General features: G+C 37.0%; 1 protein-coding gene across 1 annotated transcript in view; it reads left to right on the top strand.

Moving 5' to 3' along the window:
* The window catches only part of LOC142619674 (exocyst complex component SEC6), a 44,939-nt gene extending 28,210 nt beyond the window's left edge, over nucleotides 1-16,729 (top strand). Inside the window, exons 19-25 of the mRNA XM_075792885.1 lie at nucleotides 3,373-3,451; nucleotides 12,270-12,339; nucleotides 14,744-14,831; nucleotides 14,951-15,040; nucleotides 15,256-15,372; nucleotides 15,812-15,874; nucleotides 16,366-16,729. Coding sequence (XP_075649000.1) covers nucleotides 3,373-3,451; nucleotides 12,270-12,339; nucleotides 14,744-14,831; nucleotides 14,951-15,040; nucleotides 15,256-15,372; nucleotides 15,812-15,874; nucleotides 16,366-16,497 — 639 coding nt within the window. The 3' untranslated portion in view covers nucleotides 16,498-16,729. The remainder of the gene's footprint in view (nucleotides 1-3,372; nucleotides 3,452-12,269; nucleotides 12,340-14,743; nucleotides 14,832-14,950; nucleotides 15,041-15,255; nucleotides 15,373-15,811; nucleotides 15,875-16,365) is intronic.
* Nucleotides 16,730-20,816: the final 4,087 nt, after the last annotated feature.

Raw genomic sequence — 20,816 nt, 5'->3', positions numbered from 1 at the left:
TTGGTCTTCGGTGTGTTCTCCCCTCTCTTCAGGTGGGCTGGGGATTAGGAATCTGAGAACCTTCAATATTGCCTTATTAGGGAAGTGGTTATGGAGATTTGGGCAAGAAAGGGATGCTCTTTGGCGTCAAGTGATTGCGGTGAAGTATGGTTGTGATTGGGGTGGCTGGTGTTCTACCTCTTTCTCTGGTCCTTATGGTGTCAGTTTGTGGAAAAACATCAGACGGGGGTGGCACTCCTTATCTCGTTTAATTATGTTTGATATTGGAGATGGATCAAAGGTGCTGTTCTGGCTAGATCATTGGTGTGGTACTTCTTCTCTTGCCGTTCGCTATCCGGAATTATTTAGGATTTGTCGTAGAAAAGAGGCTACTGTGGCGGATCTTTTGAGGTACACCAATGGAGTCCTCCATTGGGAGTTTCAGTTTTGTAGAGATGTGCAGAATCGTGAATTGGAAGCTTTCGGGAGCTTCATCAATTCCATTTATAGCACTCCCGTAAGGGGGATTGGGGAGGACAAGTCTGTTGGCTGCCTGTAAGAGTAAGGGGTTCACGGTTAGTTCTTACTACCATCTTCTTGTTGGCCATAAGGAGCAAATTTTCCCTTGGAAAAGCATTTGGAAGAGAAGATCCCCTCTAGATAGCTTTCCTTGTTTGAATTTGCGGCTTTGGGAAAATGTCCGTAGACAATTTAAGAAAAAGAAAGATTTGCATCTTTGGATTGGTGTTATATGTGCAAGTGCAATTGTGAAAGTGTTGACCATCTCTTTCTTCACTGCCCGGTTGCCATGGAATTGTGGGACATGGTCTTCGGTTTATTTGGAGTTTACTGGGTTATGCCAAGGTCTGTTGTGGGGCTTTTGGCTTGCTGGCAAGGTCGTTTTGGTCGCCATCGTAATGGAGATATTTGGAAGGCCGTTCCTCATTGCTTGTTGTGGTGTATTTGGAAGGAGAGAAATAGTAGATGTTTTGAAGACATCGAGAGTTCCATGCCTGTTCTTAAGTCTCTTTTTTTCCGAACCTTACTTGATTGGTTCTCCGTGTGGAGAAACCTTCCTTTTCTTTCTATTTTGGATTTCCTTGTTTTTTGTAATGTTCGTCTTTGATTTGTTCTCCCTTGTATACTTCCTGTGTACTTGGGTGACTCTCTTTTTTCAATAAATTTCTTTATTACTTATCAAAAAAAAAAAAATATAGAGAAGCGGAAGTCAGAAAGAGAGAAGAACACAAGGGATTATGTGGTTTGGCCAACGGCCTACAGCCACAAGATAAAGCCCTAGCAGCTACATTTTTATAGTATACTCAAGTAAACTATTACACTGCACCCTTAATAGGATATATAGAGAGACTAGAAGCTAGGGTTAGCCCAACATCAGGTTACACCATAACTGGGCCTCTTAGGCCATTACATTGACATAAACATGATACTTTAACAAAACTTAAATGCTTTATCATTAAACTTGTGAATTGTACTTGATGGCATATTGAATAGCTTAAAATGTATGTTATGTCTTATAATATATCTTGTGACATATCGGAGTTGGCCTTACTTTTCACACTACATTTCGTTTGAGGTTGGGGATGGGTCTAGAGTGAAGTTTTGGCAAGATTTTCGCTGTGGGGAGAACCCTCTAAATATGTGTTTTCCAGAGTTATTCAAGATCAGCCGAGATTAGGAGGCTTTTGTGGCAGATCTTATGAAGTTCTTTAATAGGGTTTTTTATTGCAATCTGAATTTAATGAGAGTTATTCAGGATTGGGGGCTGAAGTCTTTCTCCAATTTTATGGATATTATTTATGGCATTTCTATGAGAGGTTGGGAGGATAAGATGTGTTGGAAGTCAGATAAGAGAAGGGCTTCCGAGGCTAGTGGCTATTTTTGGGTTTGGACTTGTAGTGATCACTTTTTACCTTGGAAAAGCAGATGATGGAAGCCAAAGATCCCTTCTAGAGATTTGTGTGTGTGTGTGTGTCTAGATTGCCGCATTGGGGAAAATTTTGATGATTGATAATTTACTGGAAATGAATGTTTGGATTTTGGATTGGTGTTATATGTGCAAAAGTAACGGAGAATTAGTAGACCATCTTTTACTTCATCACCCTATTGCTACTAAGTTGTGGTGATGCAAGGAGCCCCAAAGTCAAAAGAGCATTTATGTTTGATTTTAATTTGGAAGCATGCATGGTACATGCATGCTTAGCTGAAATTGTTGATTTGTTTTTCAAAGCAAGCTTGATGTGTGGTGATTTTGCAGCTTGATGTGCGGCAATTTTGTTTTAGCATGTCTTTCTTGATGTAATCCTCGAACCCTATAAATCTAGGCTATTGTAATGGTGAAAGACAATATATTTTGGAATAAGAATTTAATGAGTTGAGAATGAGCTCCACTTTTGTTTGGTGGTGATGCCAGACACCCTTAGGTGGTGATACCTAAGGTTTCTAGGCAGATTCTACATGGTGAAGCTTAGGATTTGTTTTGTTTATCCTTTTTGTTACTCATTTAACATGTCCTGCATCGTGTGGTCTATGATGTTCGGTATGTTTGGAGTTTTTTGGGTTATGCTGAAGACTCTGGTTGATCTACTAGCTTGTTGGCAGGGGCAATTTGGGCATCATCGCAATGGTGTTATTTGGAAGCCTATCCCTCATTGTTTGATGTGGTTTGTTTTTGGAGGGAGAGGAATAATCAGAGCTTTAGGACTCTGAGAGGACTTTACTGGATTTTATACTTTTTTTTCTTTAAAACTTTGTTGGATTGGATGTCAATTGTAGGAAGTCATTATCTTTGTTTGATTTGTGATTTGATGGATTTTTCTAATTTGCGTGTTTGGTTGTATTGGTCATTATGGTATACTTCCTGGATTCCTGGGTGACTCTTTTTTTAGTTCATGATATATATATATATATATATATATATATATATATATATATATATATATATGGTTGCGAATTACTCCACCTTCCACTCTTTCTCAAACAAGTTGACAATAAACCTGTATATGCTTTGTCTGCTCATGAAACACATGCTTAGAATTAATGTGAATTGCTACTTGATTGTCACAATATATGGCTATAGGGCCATAGGCAATTGCACATCAAACCTAATTCCATGAGAAGGAACTTAATCCAAATATGCTCACATGAAATATGTGCCATGGCCTTGTACTCGGCCAATGTACTAGATTTGAAATGCAACTATAATTTTTTGTAGTATCCATTTGGATCAGTTCAATCCTAAACTGGCCCAAGTGTATTTCCTCGTGCTCGATAAAGTTGTTATATGTGCTGTTAGCATACATTGTAAATTCTGATGGGTTAATGTGTTTGAAATAGATGTTTAGAACTAATATTTAAATTCTGCATTGATGATAGGAAGCTGTCCATCAAACAGTTCGTGTAATATTTGAAGATCCAGGAGTGCAGGAGTTACTCGTAAAGCTTTATCAGAAAGGTAAATTATTTTAACCATTTGCGGTATGTTACTACATTTGAAGATCCAGGAGTGCTGGAGTTACTATTAAGCTTTTTCAGAAAGGTTAACTAATTTTACCATTACTTGTCGGTTATACAATGGAGATCAGTTTTGTTTGGAATTTTTCATTTGTTCATTGTCCTAGTGACGATAGGGCTAGATGAGGGCTTTGGGAGCAATTGGCGAGGGTACGTTCATGGTAGATCACTCTCCTATTATTTTGGATTTCGGGGAGGGTGGGCGTGCTTGCGCACACGTGCGCCGGGGGGGGGGGGGGTTATGCATTTGGGAAAAGACTTTTTAGGTTCCAAACCATGTGTCTCAAGGCAGAAGGATTTTTGGATAGAGTGCAACAATGGTGTAGTTATTAGTTTCAAAAGGACCCCATTTCTCTTTTAGGTAGGAAGCTCAAGGGGCTGAATCTAGATCTTCTTGCTTAGTAATAAACTTCATTGAAAAAAGATTTAAAAAAAATACAGACCACGTGCTAGAGGCAACAGGGAAAAATCTAAGTAACAAAGAAAGTACAAAAAGCAAGCATATTAGGTAAAGAAATAAAAGTAAAAACACCCGTAGCATTTTCCTAGTCAACAAAGTCTAAAAAAAGAGAAGCTTCAACTCATGAATCAATCTTTCAATGGTACGTGTATTCCTTTCCTCCAAATGACCCACATAAGACAATGAGGGATCATTCTCCAAAGCACCATAGATCTGAGTCTGTTGAACTTGCCTGACCAACTTGCTAAAAGTTCCACAACACTATGTGGCATATGACCCAATGAACCCCAAATAGTGAACACATCATATTCCACAACTCTTGAGCTATTGGGCATTGTAGGAGTAAGCTGGGATGCACGGACGCGGCACCGGAGGTGCCGCACCCGCGTCCGACGCGGCGAGACTCGCCGACGCGCGAGGGACGCCACTGCTCGCGCGTCGGTGCGGCATCCGGCCACGTGGCATCTTATTTTTCCCGCCGACTCGCGCCGATTCGGTCCGATTCGGCCAGAATCGGGCTGTTTCGGCCGTATCGGTCCGTATCGGCCGGCGACCGAAACGGCCGAAACGGGCCCGAAACGGCCGAAACAGGCCGAGAATCAGGTTGCAACAGCCGAAATCGGCTCTAAATGAGATCCAAAAACCCTAAATCTATCATTCCTTAATTTTATTTTGAATATTTGTTGCTTCTTTTGTGTTTTCTTTTTGGTTTTGTGTTGTGTTTTGTGTTTCTTGCTTTTTTCTTTCTTTGTTTTGTGAATCAAGGCATAGTAAATTAGTAATATGTTTTTTAAGAATATTTTAATAGTAAAAATATATAGAAAATATAAATAAAAATATTTTTAATAATTTTTTAATTGCCGAGTCCCGCCGCACCCGCACCCACTTTTTTCAAAAATTGCCGAGTCCCGTACCCGTACCCGCAACCGTACCCGCACCCGCACCCGCACCCGCACCCGTGCTTCATAGGGAGTAAGTGGTCAGTGGTCTCTCTGTTCCTCTTACACATGCAACACCAATCTACCACCACCACTTGTCCCCTCCTTAAATGATCAACGGTTAAAATTTTCAGAATACTATTTCTTCTCTATAAAGGACCAGAGATGCCTTGCTTACGTATCATTGGGAAGTGCATTAACATAAATACGGCAGTAAGTAGAGGTAATACAAAAGTGTGTAAACTATAAAAACGAGTCAGGGTGGATTGTCCTACACTAGCACTTCCGCGCAATAACTCTACCAAAGGCGATCCTATTACAGGAATAGCTTCCGGTACGCCTGTTACAATTTTGACTGCCCAATAACCAATTTGGTCCCGGGGTAAGGAATAACCAGTCACGCCAAAAGATGCGGTCAATACAGCTAAAACTTTTAACCCAAAGCTGTTGTCCAAATAAAGGAGCTAACATTTGTTGGCACTTTTGGTTTCCACAGAGGTTTCCATGGAAAAAAATTCCGGGTTTGGGGGTTGTAAGGCCCTATAATAAGAAAGAACATCAAAAACACCCCTAGGAGAGAGTTTCCAATATTTTATCCACCCCCATTCCTTCTCCAAGATCCAGAATATATAAGGTCCATAAAGGATGCGACCAACTCTAAGTCCCAATCTTGAACTGATCGAGTAAATCTGATATTCCAACGGTAGTTGGCCTCTGAGAATGTCAACAGCTAGCCACTAAAGCGTCCTCGTTGCTAGCAATATTGTACAATTCTGGGAAGCTATTTTTCAAAGGAAGCCCCTCACACCACGGGTCACGCCAAAATTGAATACAAGAACCATCCCCCACATTAAAGATGATAATAGGATAAAAGTCGTTGTACCCCTTCCTGATATAATGCCATAAACCAACCTCATAAGGCCACTGCACACTACACGAACACCCCTTCCCCCAACATGCTACCATATTTAGCTTCTATTACCCTTCTCCACAGGGCATTCATTTCCATAGCATATCTCCACAGCCATTTCCCCAACAGAGACTTATTAAATAAAACCAGATTTCACACACCCAAACTCCCATATTGAACCAGTACACAAACAGTCTTCCACTTAACCAAGTGATACTTAAACTCATTGACGTCCATGTTAAGAAATGTGGAATTTGGAGGAAGTTCATTGATGTGTGCGTTAAGAAATTTGCCCTTGTAGAGGAGATTAGATGCTAGGGTATTATGAGCTAGTCAGGCAAAGACCTCGATTTACTTTCATCGATTTAGTTAGAGCATAGTGCCTAGTTTACTTACCTACTATATGTTGGTAAGAGAATATACGTCAGTTTTTTGTGGGAGCAGATAAAGGGATGTGGTGAAGTATAATTTCAAGAATTGGGTGATGGCTTGCTCTCAAATTCCTTCAAAAGGTTTGGGCAGTAAGAGCAAAATATGGGGAGGGCTGCAGTAAATGGTATACCAGTGAGGTTAGGGATGCACTAAAACAGATAAAAAAGTCTAGAAAAATAATCTATGCCTGAGATTTGAAAAAAATATTAGATTGGTTTGGGAAATTTCAACTTTTTATCAGGTTTAATTTTAGGAATGGCAATAATTCCGTTTTTACATGACTTGTGGTTTATGGTGTGGAGAAGATCCTAGAAACTCTTATTTCTGGGATATTTAGAAATTGCAGTAGACATAAAATTGAGATGTAGCCATAGCATGTCATATGCATTGTGGGCATTATAGGACTGCAAGCTTGAATCTGTTCAACATCTCATTGATTTGCTTTATGTGTCTGAGTCCATTGGAGTGGGGATGAATTGGATGGGATGCTATTGTTGGAAGGATCCAACTGTCTGGCAATAAGAAAAGGAGCAGAGGTTAACTTCAAGTGGTGACACAATCAGCTGGGGCCATGCCTCATGAAGTGGAGGTTGCTAGTTAAATCTCCTTCCCGCTTATCCGGGAGAGAGAGAGAGAGAGAGAGAGAGAGAGAGGACGGCATGTTAATTTTCCTTGGCACCATTTGGAAGGAAAAAGCCTCTAAAGGTGGCTCTTTTAATTTGGGCAGCAACACGGTAAAATATTGACAGCCAATAATCTCAAGAAGAATAGCAAGTTTATAACTGATTAGTGCTACTTGAATAATGAGGGGACACAGTGAACCGCCTTGTTCAATGTTAACTTGCCTGGGAGCTATGGTCATAAGTATTCTCTTTGTTTGGGATTTGTAGAGTTTGTATTACTGACTTAGTGGTTGGGTAATTGGTGTGTTAGTAAACAGCAGAGTAGCATCATTTTGGATTTCTATACCTCTATGCCTTATGTAAGAATTTGGAGGGAGGGAGGTTAGGACCTTTGATGGGACTCAATGATCAATATTTAAACTGAATACTCTTCTTTGAGGTGGTTGTTTGATTGGATGAGAACAATTGAGAGATCTTGTTTTGGCTTTCTTGAAATTTGAAAACTTTTGTAATTTTAGATCTTAGTATTTTACTATGGTGTTTTCTCTTGTATAACTCCCGTATTTAAAGGCTATGGCCTTCTTGACTTTATTGGCATAGGAAACCCTAATTGCCTTGTTACAAAAATAACCTTGCTTCCAAATAGTAAAATACTAATAGCCTAATAAACTACTAAGAACTAAAACATAAAAATACAATTGACTTGCAAGAATAAATAATACTAAATTATAATAAAAATCACCTTGTGCATCCTGCATCATTCTACCCTCCCTTGGTTGGAGAAAACTCGACCTCGTGTTTTGAAGTGCTGAAGGATCAAAATTTTGCCAAGTAACACTTGCTTCAAGTCTGGAATCACCTTGGGGAACATTGAGAATAGAAAATCTTTGCATTTCAGGATTTTCAGCACATCATTAAACTCAATATGGAATCACAAAATCAATGTGTGAAATCAACATAATCTTATCTTGAATATTATGAACCATAGGGACCACTGTGGTATCAACCTTTTTAACATCACCAAGTTGTAAATCTTTGGGCACTATGGAGTGTTGATCTGTAGCACATTCAACAACTTCAACTTTCACATCATGTACTCCCTCTAATGTGGTAGTCTCTTGTTGAATCTTCTCTTCGTCAAGTATAATGGAATCGTCCTTCTCAACAATAGGCAATATATCTCACTCTTCAATTGGTTGAATTAAATCTACTATGAATGGTTTAAATTGCTCACTTTCTTGTTTAGGCTCTACAATAATGTCTTTTGCATGTGAAATTTTACCTTTAAAGTTATTGTTCACCTTTTGAGACGCTTCAATTAAGTTTGCAGAAAGATTTTGGAGGTTTGTCAATTTCTCTATTGCTTTCTCCATGGTAGACTGCGCTGGAGTGGGCTTAGGACTAGAAACTGCACAAACATTCATCCTATTTTCTTCAAATTGTGCAATTGGTTGTCTGTTCCATTGCCTTATACTGTCTCTTGGATCTTGAAAATTGCAATGAGAAGATTGGGGTAGATCCTTGTAAAATACAATACAAATGTATTCTTTCATTTTTTCCCAAGTAATTTGAGACCGGTGACAACTAAAGTGAAGCCACTCATAATGGTCCCAAGTCCTAACACTCTAAATCTATACCAGAAACTCTCATTTTGACATACCAAACCTTTTCCTTTGCATCTGATAAACTCACTTGTGCTAATAATTGGTCCACGTCGAATAACCAATTCTTGAAAAACCATGGGTTGTTGTTTGGAAAACCATAAAATATAGGTGGTTCCAATACCACAATGGTTCTTCTGGAATAATCTTCAACAAATAATTGCAACTAGTGACTCAAATGATTGCATGTGTGCTGGTTGGAGTAACCTAATTTATTTATTTATTTATTTTCACTTTTTTTTGTGGATGTTTGGGTCGGGTCAAAAGGCATACAAACAGGTTTTTTTTTGGGGGGTGGGGGGGGGAGGGGTCAGTAAGGTGGGGTTGTAATCTAAAATGGACTGGGTAGGGTATCAAAGGCTATCTAAAGAAGCTGGGTTAGGGGAGCAACTCAGATGGGAGACCATTGGGTTACCTTTTGAGATTTGGTCGGTGGGTTTGGCATGACTGAGCAACGTCGTGTGAAAGTAAGGCCTGCCAAAGGGATGGCGGCAGTGCAGTGTAGAGACAGTGACAGTGTGTGGCAACGCAATGTGGATGAGGACCCAGATCGAACCAAAGCAGGGCTGCCCTTTGGTGCTGGTCATCGGATCCAAAAACCAGGCTTGAACTCTGGTGGTTGTTTCTGGGCTAGGTCTTGCAGTCATGGGTGGAGTCCAGTGGTTTCTAGGCTATGGGATCTGTGGTCAGCAAGAGGTGGTTTTATTTTTGGAGTGTGTAGGGCCTTGATTGTAAACTGGGGCCTCAAGTGTGCACTGGAAAATAAAGGATAGAAACCTAGGAGTCGACAACTAGGCTTGCTTGGAGATGGAGTCAGCACCAAGTGAAGAAAAAACCACTAGGAGTCAGCACCAAACCAAGAAAATATCTTTTTTCATTCATCAAAATCATCTCCAAGAGGAGTAAAAATAGTTGCTATATAGATTAACTAACCCCAAATTTTAATTGGCATAGGAAACCCTAATTGCCTTAAAAAAAATAACCTTTCTTCCAAATATTAAAATACTAATAGCCTAATAAACTATCAAGACTAAAACAAAAAATACAAACGACTTTCAAAAATAAATAGTACTAAATTAAAATTAAAATCTCCTTTTGTATCCCGCATCACAGGTACTTTGCCAATTTTACCGTATCCATGCATCATAGTTTTGATAAAGCCAAAAGAAACTTTTGGAAGCATATTTTGACATACCATTTAGACCATAGTGTAACGTCATATTTACCAGAGTTAACTGTTTAACCCTCCAATTTATTTTCTGAATTGAATTTACTCTGAACCATTTAAAACACTGGTAGGACCAGAAAAGCAATGAGTTACTGCAGTTCACATGACCTGGCTTGTTTTTGTGCAGGTTATTAAAATATCTTATAATAAGTGATAGGTCATTGCCATGAAATATGGGGAGGGAAAAGGGGGTTGGTGCACTAGAGCTTGTCGTAGGGCTCATGGTTGTGGGTTATGGCGGAGTATTAGTGAAGGGGTGGAAACTTTTGCAAAGCATGTCTCTTTTGTGGTGGGGGATGGTTCTTGTATCCTTTTGTAGCATGATAAGTGGAATGGAGATGTTCTTCTTAAATTTCTTCATCCTCAGCTTTTTCTATGTTCATCCAATAAGGAGGCCTTTATTTCGGATGTGTTAATCCCTCCTATGGGTGATAATGGCAGAGTGTGGAGTTTAAGATTTTATAGGGAATTCAATGATTGGGAGTTAGCGGCTTCCAACTCCTTTCATTTCATCCAAACCCAAACTCCTAGGGGGGGAGGGTGCGACAGCTTAGTTGGGATCTTAATGGAAGTGGGAAGTTTGATACTCGGTCTTTTTATCATAAAATTCGAAATATAGCTCCTTCCACTTTTCCTTGGAAGGGCATTTGGAAAGTTAAAGTTCCTAAAAGGGTGGCTTTTTTCATATGGACAGCAGCTCATGGTCAGATTATAACCTTGGATAACCTTATGCTTCGTGGTCGTCCTTTGGCATATCGTTGTTGTATGTGCTGTTATAATGCGGAATTTGTGAATCATCTGTTACTTTTTTGTCCAATGGCTCATTCTTTACGGATGTATATGCTTCAATTGTTTGGGATCAATTGAATCATGCCAGGTTCAGTTGTAGACTTATTATTTAGTTGGTATCATTGGCTTGGGAAACATAGTTCTGATATTTGGAATTTGGTTCTAGGCTGTTTAATGTGGACTATTTGGTCTGAATGGAATCGGCGGTCTTTTGAGGATGAGGGGAAAATTGTGGTTCAGTTTTTAGAGTGCTTGCCAGCGGACCCTCTTTGACTGGGCTCGATGTTGGGGTTTCTCGGATTGTTCTATCCTTATGGATTTTCTTTCGTCTATTAGAATAGATTAGGGGCTACTTAAGTCTTTTTGTTTCTTTTTTCCTTTGTTCACTACCGTGAACTCTTTGTATTTTTCTTGCTTTTCTCTTATTAATAATATTCTCTTCTTATCAAAAAAAAAAAAAAATTTAAGAAAAAAAAAAAAGTGATAGGGATTTGATACCAAAATTATGGAACTATGTTATCTTTGCATGCTTGATAAACTTTTATCTTTTTTATACTCTTATTTATAGAGGTTAATAGAGAATAAACACATGGAATTTATTCCCTTAAGCTTTTAGGTTATATAATTGTGGGCAGCTTCCAAAAATTTAAAATTTAAAATGTAAATGTCAGTATTTTTTCTTGCCAATCAAATGTAATATTAAATGTGTAATCAACAATTAAGATTTTTCTAACATTAGAATGTAACTTCGGTATGATTGTAGTCAGCCTGACAGTGGACCCTTTGACTATCTTCTTGACAGTTACAAGTTGGTTGTGTAATGGGCCTAGTGGCCACTGTCACATCAATCCATAAGTTGTGGATCATTAAAATAAACACGCTTTCATCTTAACCAAAACCCAAATGCTTATTGTTTTGTGTGGATTTAGTATATCAGGCTTCAATTTGGTGGTCCAAAATGTAGTTAATTGTCCCCATATATATATGATTATGTACGTCAGTTCTAAATATGTGTACTGAGTTATATTTCACCTTAAATTTTAAGGAAATTTCTCCTTGATTAAGAGTAAAGGACAAATGCAATGTCCAAAATGACATGGACAGAGATGTTGAGAAAAAACTATACATTGCTAAGGACCTAACAGCAGATTTTGTTGTGATTAGTGCAAAAGTGTCCACATGGACAAGCCCATGTAATTGGAATTAAGTTGTCATTGAGTTAAGTTCAAATTATCTCTTGGGGAAAAATAGATTAGGTAGGCAGAAGGCAGTGTCTCTGGAAAATATGCTATCACTGAAGAAAAGATTTCATGATGGATGTCATTATGTACAAGATACAACCAGACCATCAGTAGATGCATTTTGAAAAAAAAAAAAAAAAAAAGTGATGTGGGCTTTTCATAGTATTTATGCATAAGATCAGGAAGAGTCCCAGTAAATAAAAAGTGTATAAGAAATTTATGTTTATTACTTTTCAACAACTTGACAAATTTTGAGCATGTGCCCAATAGATCCCATGGAACAACTTGATACATATTGCTTCAAAGTTAATCAATTAGTGATTTTAAATCATGCGGTCATTGCTTTTCTTATGCAATTTACGCACTTGTTAATGATGAAACTGTTTTAATTGGAAATGGTTTCATTGATTTTGTTACTTATTCTTCAAACAACTTTCTTTGTATCTGAGTTGGGTTTTCACCTTTTGCATATTCCAGAGTGGTGTGAAGGACAAGTTACAGAGTACCTGGTTGCAACATTCAGTGATTATTTTTCAGATGTGAAGATGTGAGTTTTCTTCCTCTCTGACCTTGGAAACCTTATTTTTCGCTGTTTTTAGGTTTCAATACTGCAGGCTTTTGTTGGTTCAACACACATTTTGTGTACCTTTATTGTTTTGAATTAAAGTAGTGTTTGACTTGGACAGGATTACAGCCTTTAGTGTGCTCCCTTCTTCTATCTTATGGCCATCTATTATCCTTGATATGTTTTGTGTGCATCAGGATGGCATCGTAAATTAATCATTTTTTCTAAATATTTTTATCCTGAAGCATAGCCTTTATAAGATGGGACTGGCAACTATTTGAGGTGGTTAGGGACCAACATTCAGATTAAACAACATATTTGATTGGATTTTCAACATGCCTTTTCTTTTCTTCAATAAAAAGAAGAAAGCTTGGAGCTAACTTTAGTGGTCCCCTAAACTGGTATCAGGGACATATGGTGTTAGTGTGTGGAAATCAATTAGAAGCAGTTGGTTAGCTTTTTCAAAATTTCTTTGGTATGGCATGGGTGATGGTACTAATGTGAAGTTTTGGGAGGATGTATGGTGTGGGGATTGTTCTCTTAAAGAAGTATTTCCAGAGTTGTATAGTATTAGTCAGGCAAAGGAGGCTTCTGTGTCGGAGGTCATGCGTTTCTCTCATGGGAGGATTCATTGGGACATCCGGTTCCGTTGCCCAGTGCAGGATTGGGAGGAGGAAGCGTTGGATTTGTGTTGGGGTATGCTTTATTCTACAAATATACGGGGCTTTGGTGCTGATAAGGTTTGTTGGAAACCAGCAATGAGTAAAGGTTTTGAGGTTAGAGATTTTTACCACGCTCTATCCCCTTCTTCTAACATTTTGTTTTCTTGGAAAATGGTGTGGCAATCAAAGATTCCTCCTAGAATAGCATTCTTTTCTTGGATTGCCTCTTTCGGTAAGATTCTAACTACAGATAATCTTTGGAATGGACATATTGTAGTGCTTGATTAGTGCTATTTGTGCAAAATGTGTGGTGAATTGGTGGATCATCTTCTTCTTCACTGTCCGATAGCATATGAGTTGTGGTATATGGTATTCTATTTGTTTGGTATCCATTGGGTTATGCCATATAAAGTTATTGAGTAGTTGGCTTCATGGCAAGGCAAGTTTGGAAGATATAGAAATATAGATTTCTGGAGGTTTGTGCCACATTTTCTGTTTTGGTGTTTATGGCGGGAATGGAATGCTACATGCTTTGAGGACTAAGAATGGTTGATCCTTGATATAAAGTCCTTTTTCTTCCATATTCTCCTTGAATGGAGCTTAGTTTTACCTTCATGTGCTTCTTTGTCCCTCCCTATTCTTCTTGATCATTGTAATTCGGGTCACTAATTTCTTGATTCTCAAAAAAAAAAAAAAAAAAAAAGGGTTACTAATTTCTGCCACTGTAGTACATTTCCAGTGTACTTGGGTTGGCTATTCTTTAATAAAAAGTTCTTACGTTATTTATCAAAAAAAAAACTTTAGCGGTCCCCTAGTCTTTTTCTTTTTCTTTTTTCTTTTATTTTTTTTAATAATGAAAACAAAATTTTAGTATGATAACCAATGAAAAGGGGATGATGTAGGATGATATTGGTCTCCTAGTTCTTGCTTGGGTATAATATGTAGGTTGAATTTATCTCCTCCTAATTGTCTTATTGACACCAGGAGTAAGGAATGCCTGATCCTCAATATCACACAAAATCAGTTTTTGCAAGTTACTTCATGTTATTACAATTGTACGTGTTGTACCACATTGATCGTATGATATTTTTTTAGTTTCCTCTCTTCCCAAGATAGTAGTGATGGTTTATGCCTTTTATTTCTGAAGGATATTTTCCTTTCTGAATTTTGAGGAGAGGAGGGATTGTTCCCAAGACCCCCTTATGGTTGGTGCATGTTATGATCTTCTCTTCTGCTAGTTTTAATATTAACAAATGTGTCTATTAAAATTTAATAAATCCTTGAATCTAAGAAATGAATAGTTCTGTTCCTTGAACATTCCAGATGAACTTCTGTTATGTGTTCTAAACATGCTTGTGCCTGAGTCTTCCTTCTATCTGATCGTTTTGTTTTAAATTAACCCAAAAATCACTCATTAATTCGCCTTAGACTTGTTTGAGTATCGCCAATTTTGGAACTCTGGCTTCAGGAAAGCCTGGCCAGAACCACACGTGCAAGTTTCCCTGCATGTAGCTCGTCCGTGGTAACTTCTTCAGATTTGCATGAACTAGCAGGCCGATCACTAAGTGGGAATGCATTTTGAACAATTTTGCTGTTGTAGAATACAGATTTTTCCCCTTTTGAGGGTTTTATACTTAAGTTTGGTATTATGGTGATTATGTTACTGCTGTATGTCTCATACAAATTAAACATTTATTTTTGGCATGTTATTTTGGGTATTTAAGGTACATTGAAGAAAGATCGTTTCGGAGATTTGTTGAAGCTTGCCTGGAGGAAACAGTGATTGTTTATGTTGATCATCTTTTAATACAGGTTTTTTATTTCACATTAAAAAGTTGATCATGCTTTTGTTTGTACTCTCTTGTAATTTATATCTATGCTGTTATTTTTATTTTACGACATCATGAACCTAATGATGCTTGTGACTGTAGAGAAACTATATCAAAGAAGATACCATAGAACGGATGAGGCTGGATGAAGAAGTTCTTATGGACTTTTTTAGGGAATATATAACTGTTTCTGTAAGTTTTATATATGTTTTCGAACATTTATCTTTTGTTCCCCAACCTCCCCCCAACTCCCCCCTCTCTTTTTGGGTGAATTTCCAAAAAGTATGCTTATCTGCCGGAGTGAATTCCTGTCAAAGAGAGATTTAACTTTTTTTTATTCTTGGTTAGATTGTTCTTTCAATTTCTTCCAATGCTTCTTTATCCCAATTTTCCTCACTTGGTTGCAGAAAGTCGAAAACAGAGTCAGGATACTGAGTGATTTAAGAGAACTTGCTTCAGCAGAGAGCCTGGATACCTTCACGCTCATTTACACGAATATTCTTGAACATCAACCTGACTGCCCGGTAATCTTTTTTGTTAATGAAGAAATCTCTGAGTTTTCCATCACAGTTTTGTTACTGGAAATTTCAAAATGCACCTCCTAAGTAAATCAATCAATCTTTTAAGGTTAATAAAATAATTAAGTAATCTAAATATCAATAAATTATATATTTAGTGACCATCTCTTCTAGTTTCTCCCCTACTTATTGTTAATAAACAATAAGGTGCTGTTAGAATTACCTTCTGGTTTACTGTATTATTATAAATCATGGTTTATCTGTCAACTGCTAATGAAAGCATTACCCTGAGATAATATTGGGTCAGTGTTTCATTACTCTCTTTATAAGTTTATTGCTGATTTTCTGCCACAGAAGTTAAGGTATAGAAGTCTTGACATCTTTCAAAGTACCTGAAGATTTCAGATTCTTCCATTAATAAATTATTGATATTTTCCTCTTGCAGCCTGAGGTTGTTGAGAAACTTGTTGGATTACGGGAAGGCATACCAAGGAAGGATGCAAAGGAGGTATGTGCGCAATGTTTTAGTTCTTTTCCTCAGCTTTAAATCAAAGCTGAACTGTTGGATGCTAAAATATGAGAATTAGTTTCTTCAGGGTGTGTTATGATGTCTGATGGAAATCAAATCACTTCATAGTGCTTTACAGGAGGGTCCTAACTCCTAAGTAATGGTGCAATTCAGTAGCTAATGAGATTTGTACTGCTTTATAAATGTCACAAGGACCAAGTTCACTAATTTTATAAACCACAGTAGAATGTATTTTATATGTCTTATGTTGAACATATAACTTTAGGGAACTTTACATCCCCCATTGATTTAGGAAGTGTCCCAAAGTTTTACTGAAATTTTTACCTAGAGTGACTTGGAGCTAAATTGTTTTTTCTGTTGCAGAATCTAAATTTTCTTTGCTTTTGTTTCATTTACCAATGGTGCTTTGGAGAAGTTGCTTGAGTTCTGCCCTCCGCAGGTTTGATATTTCTGTTATTTATGTCCAACAGGTAGTACAAGAGTGCAAAGAGATTTACGAGAATTCTCTTGTTGATGGAAATCCCCCAAAGGCAGGGTTTCTTTTCCCAAAAGTGAAGTTCTTATCAGCTTCCAAGGGATCTATATGGCGAAAGCTGACTTAGTAATGCAATTTCAATACCCTTGCTTGGATCGGATGACCATGCTATTAGTTGTATAGACCTTTGATCTCTTTGTGATGGAAGGGTATTGCTTTTATAAATAGTGAAGAGGCTTTGTATAAAAAAAGTCAATGGCGTTTGTTTTATAGAGCTGTTAATTTTTTTTTCTTTTAAGGAAAGGTTACATTTGTATTAATTTTTATTTTTTATTAATGGCGAAGAGTCTTTGCTATCTTGTGCACATGCTGTTCTCTCTCTCTCTCTCTCTCTCTGATAAATGAAATTCAAGTTGTATAAAGTTTATTAAATTACTTGCAACGATATTCTTACATTTACTTCCTATTCCAAAGCTTCTCTAAAGAGCTCAATCAAAGGCGGAAAGAAAATTTTATGCCTGGAGTTTGCATCTAGAATAAGTGCTGGATTATGTTATCAAGATTCATGAGCTACATAGGTTCACCAGGTTTTCTTTTGTTGCAACTGTTTTTTGACCTCACAAGGCATGAAATCAGGTTTAGATTGGAGATTTTTTAAAAATAATAATAATAAAATCTAACTATTGATATCAGTCTGTTGATTGAAAATGTGAGGAATCTTTGTGCAGGCCGAAGATTTTATCTATTTTACCTCTTGATTCCTGTAGCCCTCTTTGATATAGGTTCGATAAGAGGGAGAACTACTCAACTGGTTTGTCATATGGTCAGAGATAAAGACTTACCTGATATGGTATTTATCTAGGCAGCCAGGTCAGAAAATGTCTCAACCAGCCCTCTTTGGGATTTATTTGATATTACTCGAACTGTTTGGTCTCTAAATTCCTGCTGTTCATCTCTTTACAATTAAGATTATATACATGTGATCGGGAACTAAACAAGATTAGTTTTTTTATGGAAGAAAAGCATGTAAGAACTATTATTTATTTAGGTATTTCCACCCCCCGGGGGGGGTGGGGGGGGCGATAATATTTTGTTGGTCCCTATGGTTGGCAATCTCGTCTAACTGGTGGTCATAAACAATAAGCCTTGTATCCGTAGAGTGAATAAATTTATGAGAATACAAATGAGGGTCCTGAAATTTATTGGTAAGCATGCATGCATCCCATGGCAATATAGACATATTTGTTAGTGAAAACTGGTTTATTGGATGCGTGAGGGTGCACCAAAAGAGTTTTGCACCCGTTAATGAGAAACCAAATGGGGTTAATGGATGTGTGAGGGTGGACCATATTGGTGGTGGGGTAATTGGATATACGAGAGTGCGTCAGATTATGGTGCAATCACCCATCACAACCGTACACTGATATCTCCAACTCGACCATACACTAATTCATGCTGTTAACTCTAGTCGATATGCATCATGGTTCCCATGGTTTTGCGTCATGCTAATGCTCTTCTATGACACCCATAGATCGGCATATATGTGTGATCTTGGCCAATTTGTCTACACATTTTTGTCACCTCATACTTGTTGCATCTTTTGTCATATACTACTTTTGTAGAATACTGGATGACTTCCAATTCATTGTCTTTCAAGAAAACAACATCAGTACCATAATCGGTCCAGATATCGTGGTTTAGGGATACAACCCACAACCATGTTGTGAACGACAACTTCAGCTATACATACCAATCCATGTCTCGATCTGCGCTGAAATTTTTGTTTCCTATTTGCTTTAAGATAGAAATTTTTAAAGTTTTTCTTAAAACGACCTTATTTACGAGTGTCTATTGCAACAAGCTCAATTGTGCCATGAAGAAAAAATCAAGTCGTTCATATAGTAATTAGCCAAATAGGGGTGTAAGACAATATTCGTGCTACATAAGATAATCACACTCACCATCATCATTTTCAAAATTGAAATAAAAGACACTCACTTTTAGAGAAAATTTGACTATCTCAATTGCACCAAAATATAGAAATTCAAACGATCACAACTCATTATCACATTGGAACACCATTTGCCAGTAATACTTAACCTCAGAATCATTTACATTCTCCCAAAACCTCTAAAATGATAAATACACTGTTAAAAGCTCCAAAAATGATTGAAGTGCCTTTAAACCTTGTACGTGCAAGTTAGATTTGAGCTTTTGTAAGGAACTAAAATAAATTATCTAATAGTACATCTACATGAAAAAGCCTAAGAATGACAAAATGACAAGGTTTTACGTGACAAAGACTAGGGTCTAGATCCAACCACATATGCATTCTCTCATGCCTTGGTGGTGTAATGTACAAACCTCTAAAGTGATGAACATATCCCTAAATACCTAAAATTATCAAAATATTTTTGAAAACTCCCAAATACCCATGGAAAATATCTAAATTGACTTAAATACTCTTGAAACTCCAAAATGATTAAAATAACTTCAACCTCCAAGATGATTGAAAAATCCTTCATATCACCAAATGACAGTAAATGACTTTCGAAACCTCCAAAGTGACTGAAATACATTATGGAAGTTCTAACATGACTAAAATACTTATAAACTTCTAAAGTAACCAAAATACCCCCAACAATTACCCAAGTGCCCCTCGAAGCTTCAAATGACCAAAATATGAAGCTCTAAAATGATTGAGATACTTATTAACTTCTAAAGTGACAAAAATACCCCACCCCCCAACAATGACCCATGTGCTCCTCAAAACTTCAAAATGATCAAAATACCACTATACCTTTAAAATAAATAACATACCCCTTAATTAGCTTGAGGATCCTAGGAGATATTTTTGTGTGGTTTTTAAAAATTGAGGGAAATTCCATAAATTTTAAGGCATAATGCAGTCATTTTGGATGAGTTATCTTAAGTTAATTCGATGATTTTAGAGTTATGTTTAGTTTTAGGGGTATTTTAGTCTTAGTAGAACTCTTTAGGAATTTCTTTTTGGACATTTCAATGTTATTTTGGTCATTTTATAGATTAAGAGGTACTTCAATCATTTTGGAAATTTCCTAGTATACAAACCCAACCTCAATCATAATTATTTGTCTCTAATATGTTATTTTCTTTGAAATGAATAAGTATTTAAGACAATAAAAATGTTTATATATGTGTGTGTGTGCGCGTACGCGCAAGGAAATAAAACAGGCATAAAATGTGAAACTAAGTACAGATTTTAAATAATAATATTAATAACATTTTTTTTACCTCTAAATGTCTGTTGGAAATAATTTTTATTGCATCAGATTTTGGTTCCATTGCTAAAAAAAAAAATTTAAAGAAATTTTAACTATTTATGATGTAAGAACGTTTGTGGCAAATACCAAGCAATGGAAAATTTTTTTTTTTTTTTTTTTTTTTTGATAGTCAAAAACTTTCATAAGGTTTAATATTTCCGACAGTCATTTTATTTTCCTTGGTAAGGTTTTTTGGTAGAATTTTTCTTGGTAAATAGTACTTTTTTAAAAAAAAATATTTGAAGTTATTCAAAAAAAATGTATGGGAAAATACTTTATAAAATTAAATAATAATAATAATAAAGAGAGAGAGAGAGAGAGAGAGAGAGAGAGAGAGAGACATTTTCGACAAAAAATATTATAAGTATTTGAGATAGTTTTTTTTTTTTTCTTTAGGGGATAGAAAATGTTTCAAAATTTTGACAAACAATTTCCAACGAATTTGACGAAAAATCTATTTTATCCGACGACTTTTATTTTTCATAAGAAAAAGTTTCATCATAATCATAAGTAGCAACTTATGGTAGACGACCTTATGCACTCGATATCATGACACGCTATTAGGATGGCCCACTGAGCCATTCTCTTACACAATTGAGGGCAGGTTAGGAAATACTTCAGATAATTGCTTTTGGTCACCAACTGTACATGATGCCCTAGAAAGTAGCGACTAAACTTTGACACAGCAAAAGCTAAGGAAAGGCATCCCTTTTCAGCTATGGAATATCTCAATTCTGGTCCTTTCATAAGCCTACTAATGTAGTATACTAGCCCCTCCATGCCTCCTTGTTTGTGAGATAATAAAGCCCCCAGTGATTGCTTTGTATTTGTTATACACAAAAAGAGAGGCTTTTCAAGTAATGGAGCCACCATGCTAAGAGGATTTGTCATAATTGTTTGTATCTTCTTAATTTCCTTCTCATATTGAACACACCACACAAAGGCCACTCCCTTCTTGGTTTGTTCAACCAAAGGCTTCAAGATCTCAGCTAAACTGGGGATAAATCTCATCAAATAAGACACCTTTCCCACAAAACTTCTCAACTCTTTTAAAGTTTCTGGTGAAGTAAGAGCAGCTATTGGCTTAGCTTTCATGGGATCTAAATCAATCCCTCGTCGATGGACACGAAATCCTAAAAACTTC

This window comes from Castanea sativa, chromosome 1, assembly GCF_040712315.1.
Source record: "Castanea sativa cultivar Marrone di Chiusa Pesio chromosome 1, ASM4071231v1".
In the NCBI taxonomy this organism is placed as follows: Eukaryota; Viridiplantae; Streptophyta; class Magnoliopsida; order Fagales; family Fagaceae; genus Castanea; species Castanea sativa.
The sequence above is the reverse complement of the archived record's forward strand: the minus strand, read 5'-3'. Positions and strand labels throughout refer to the sequence as shown.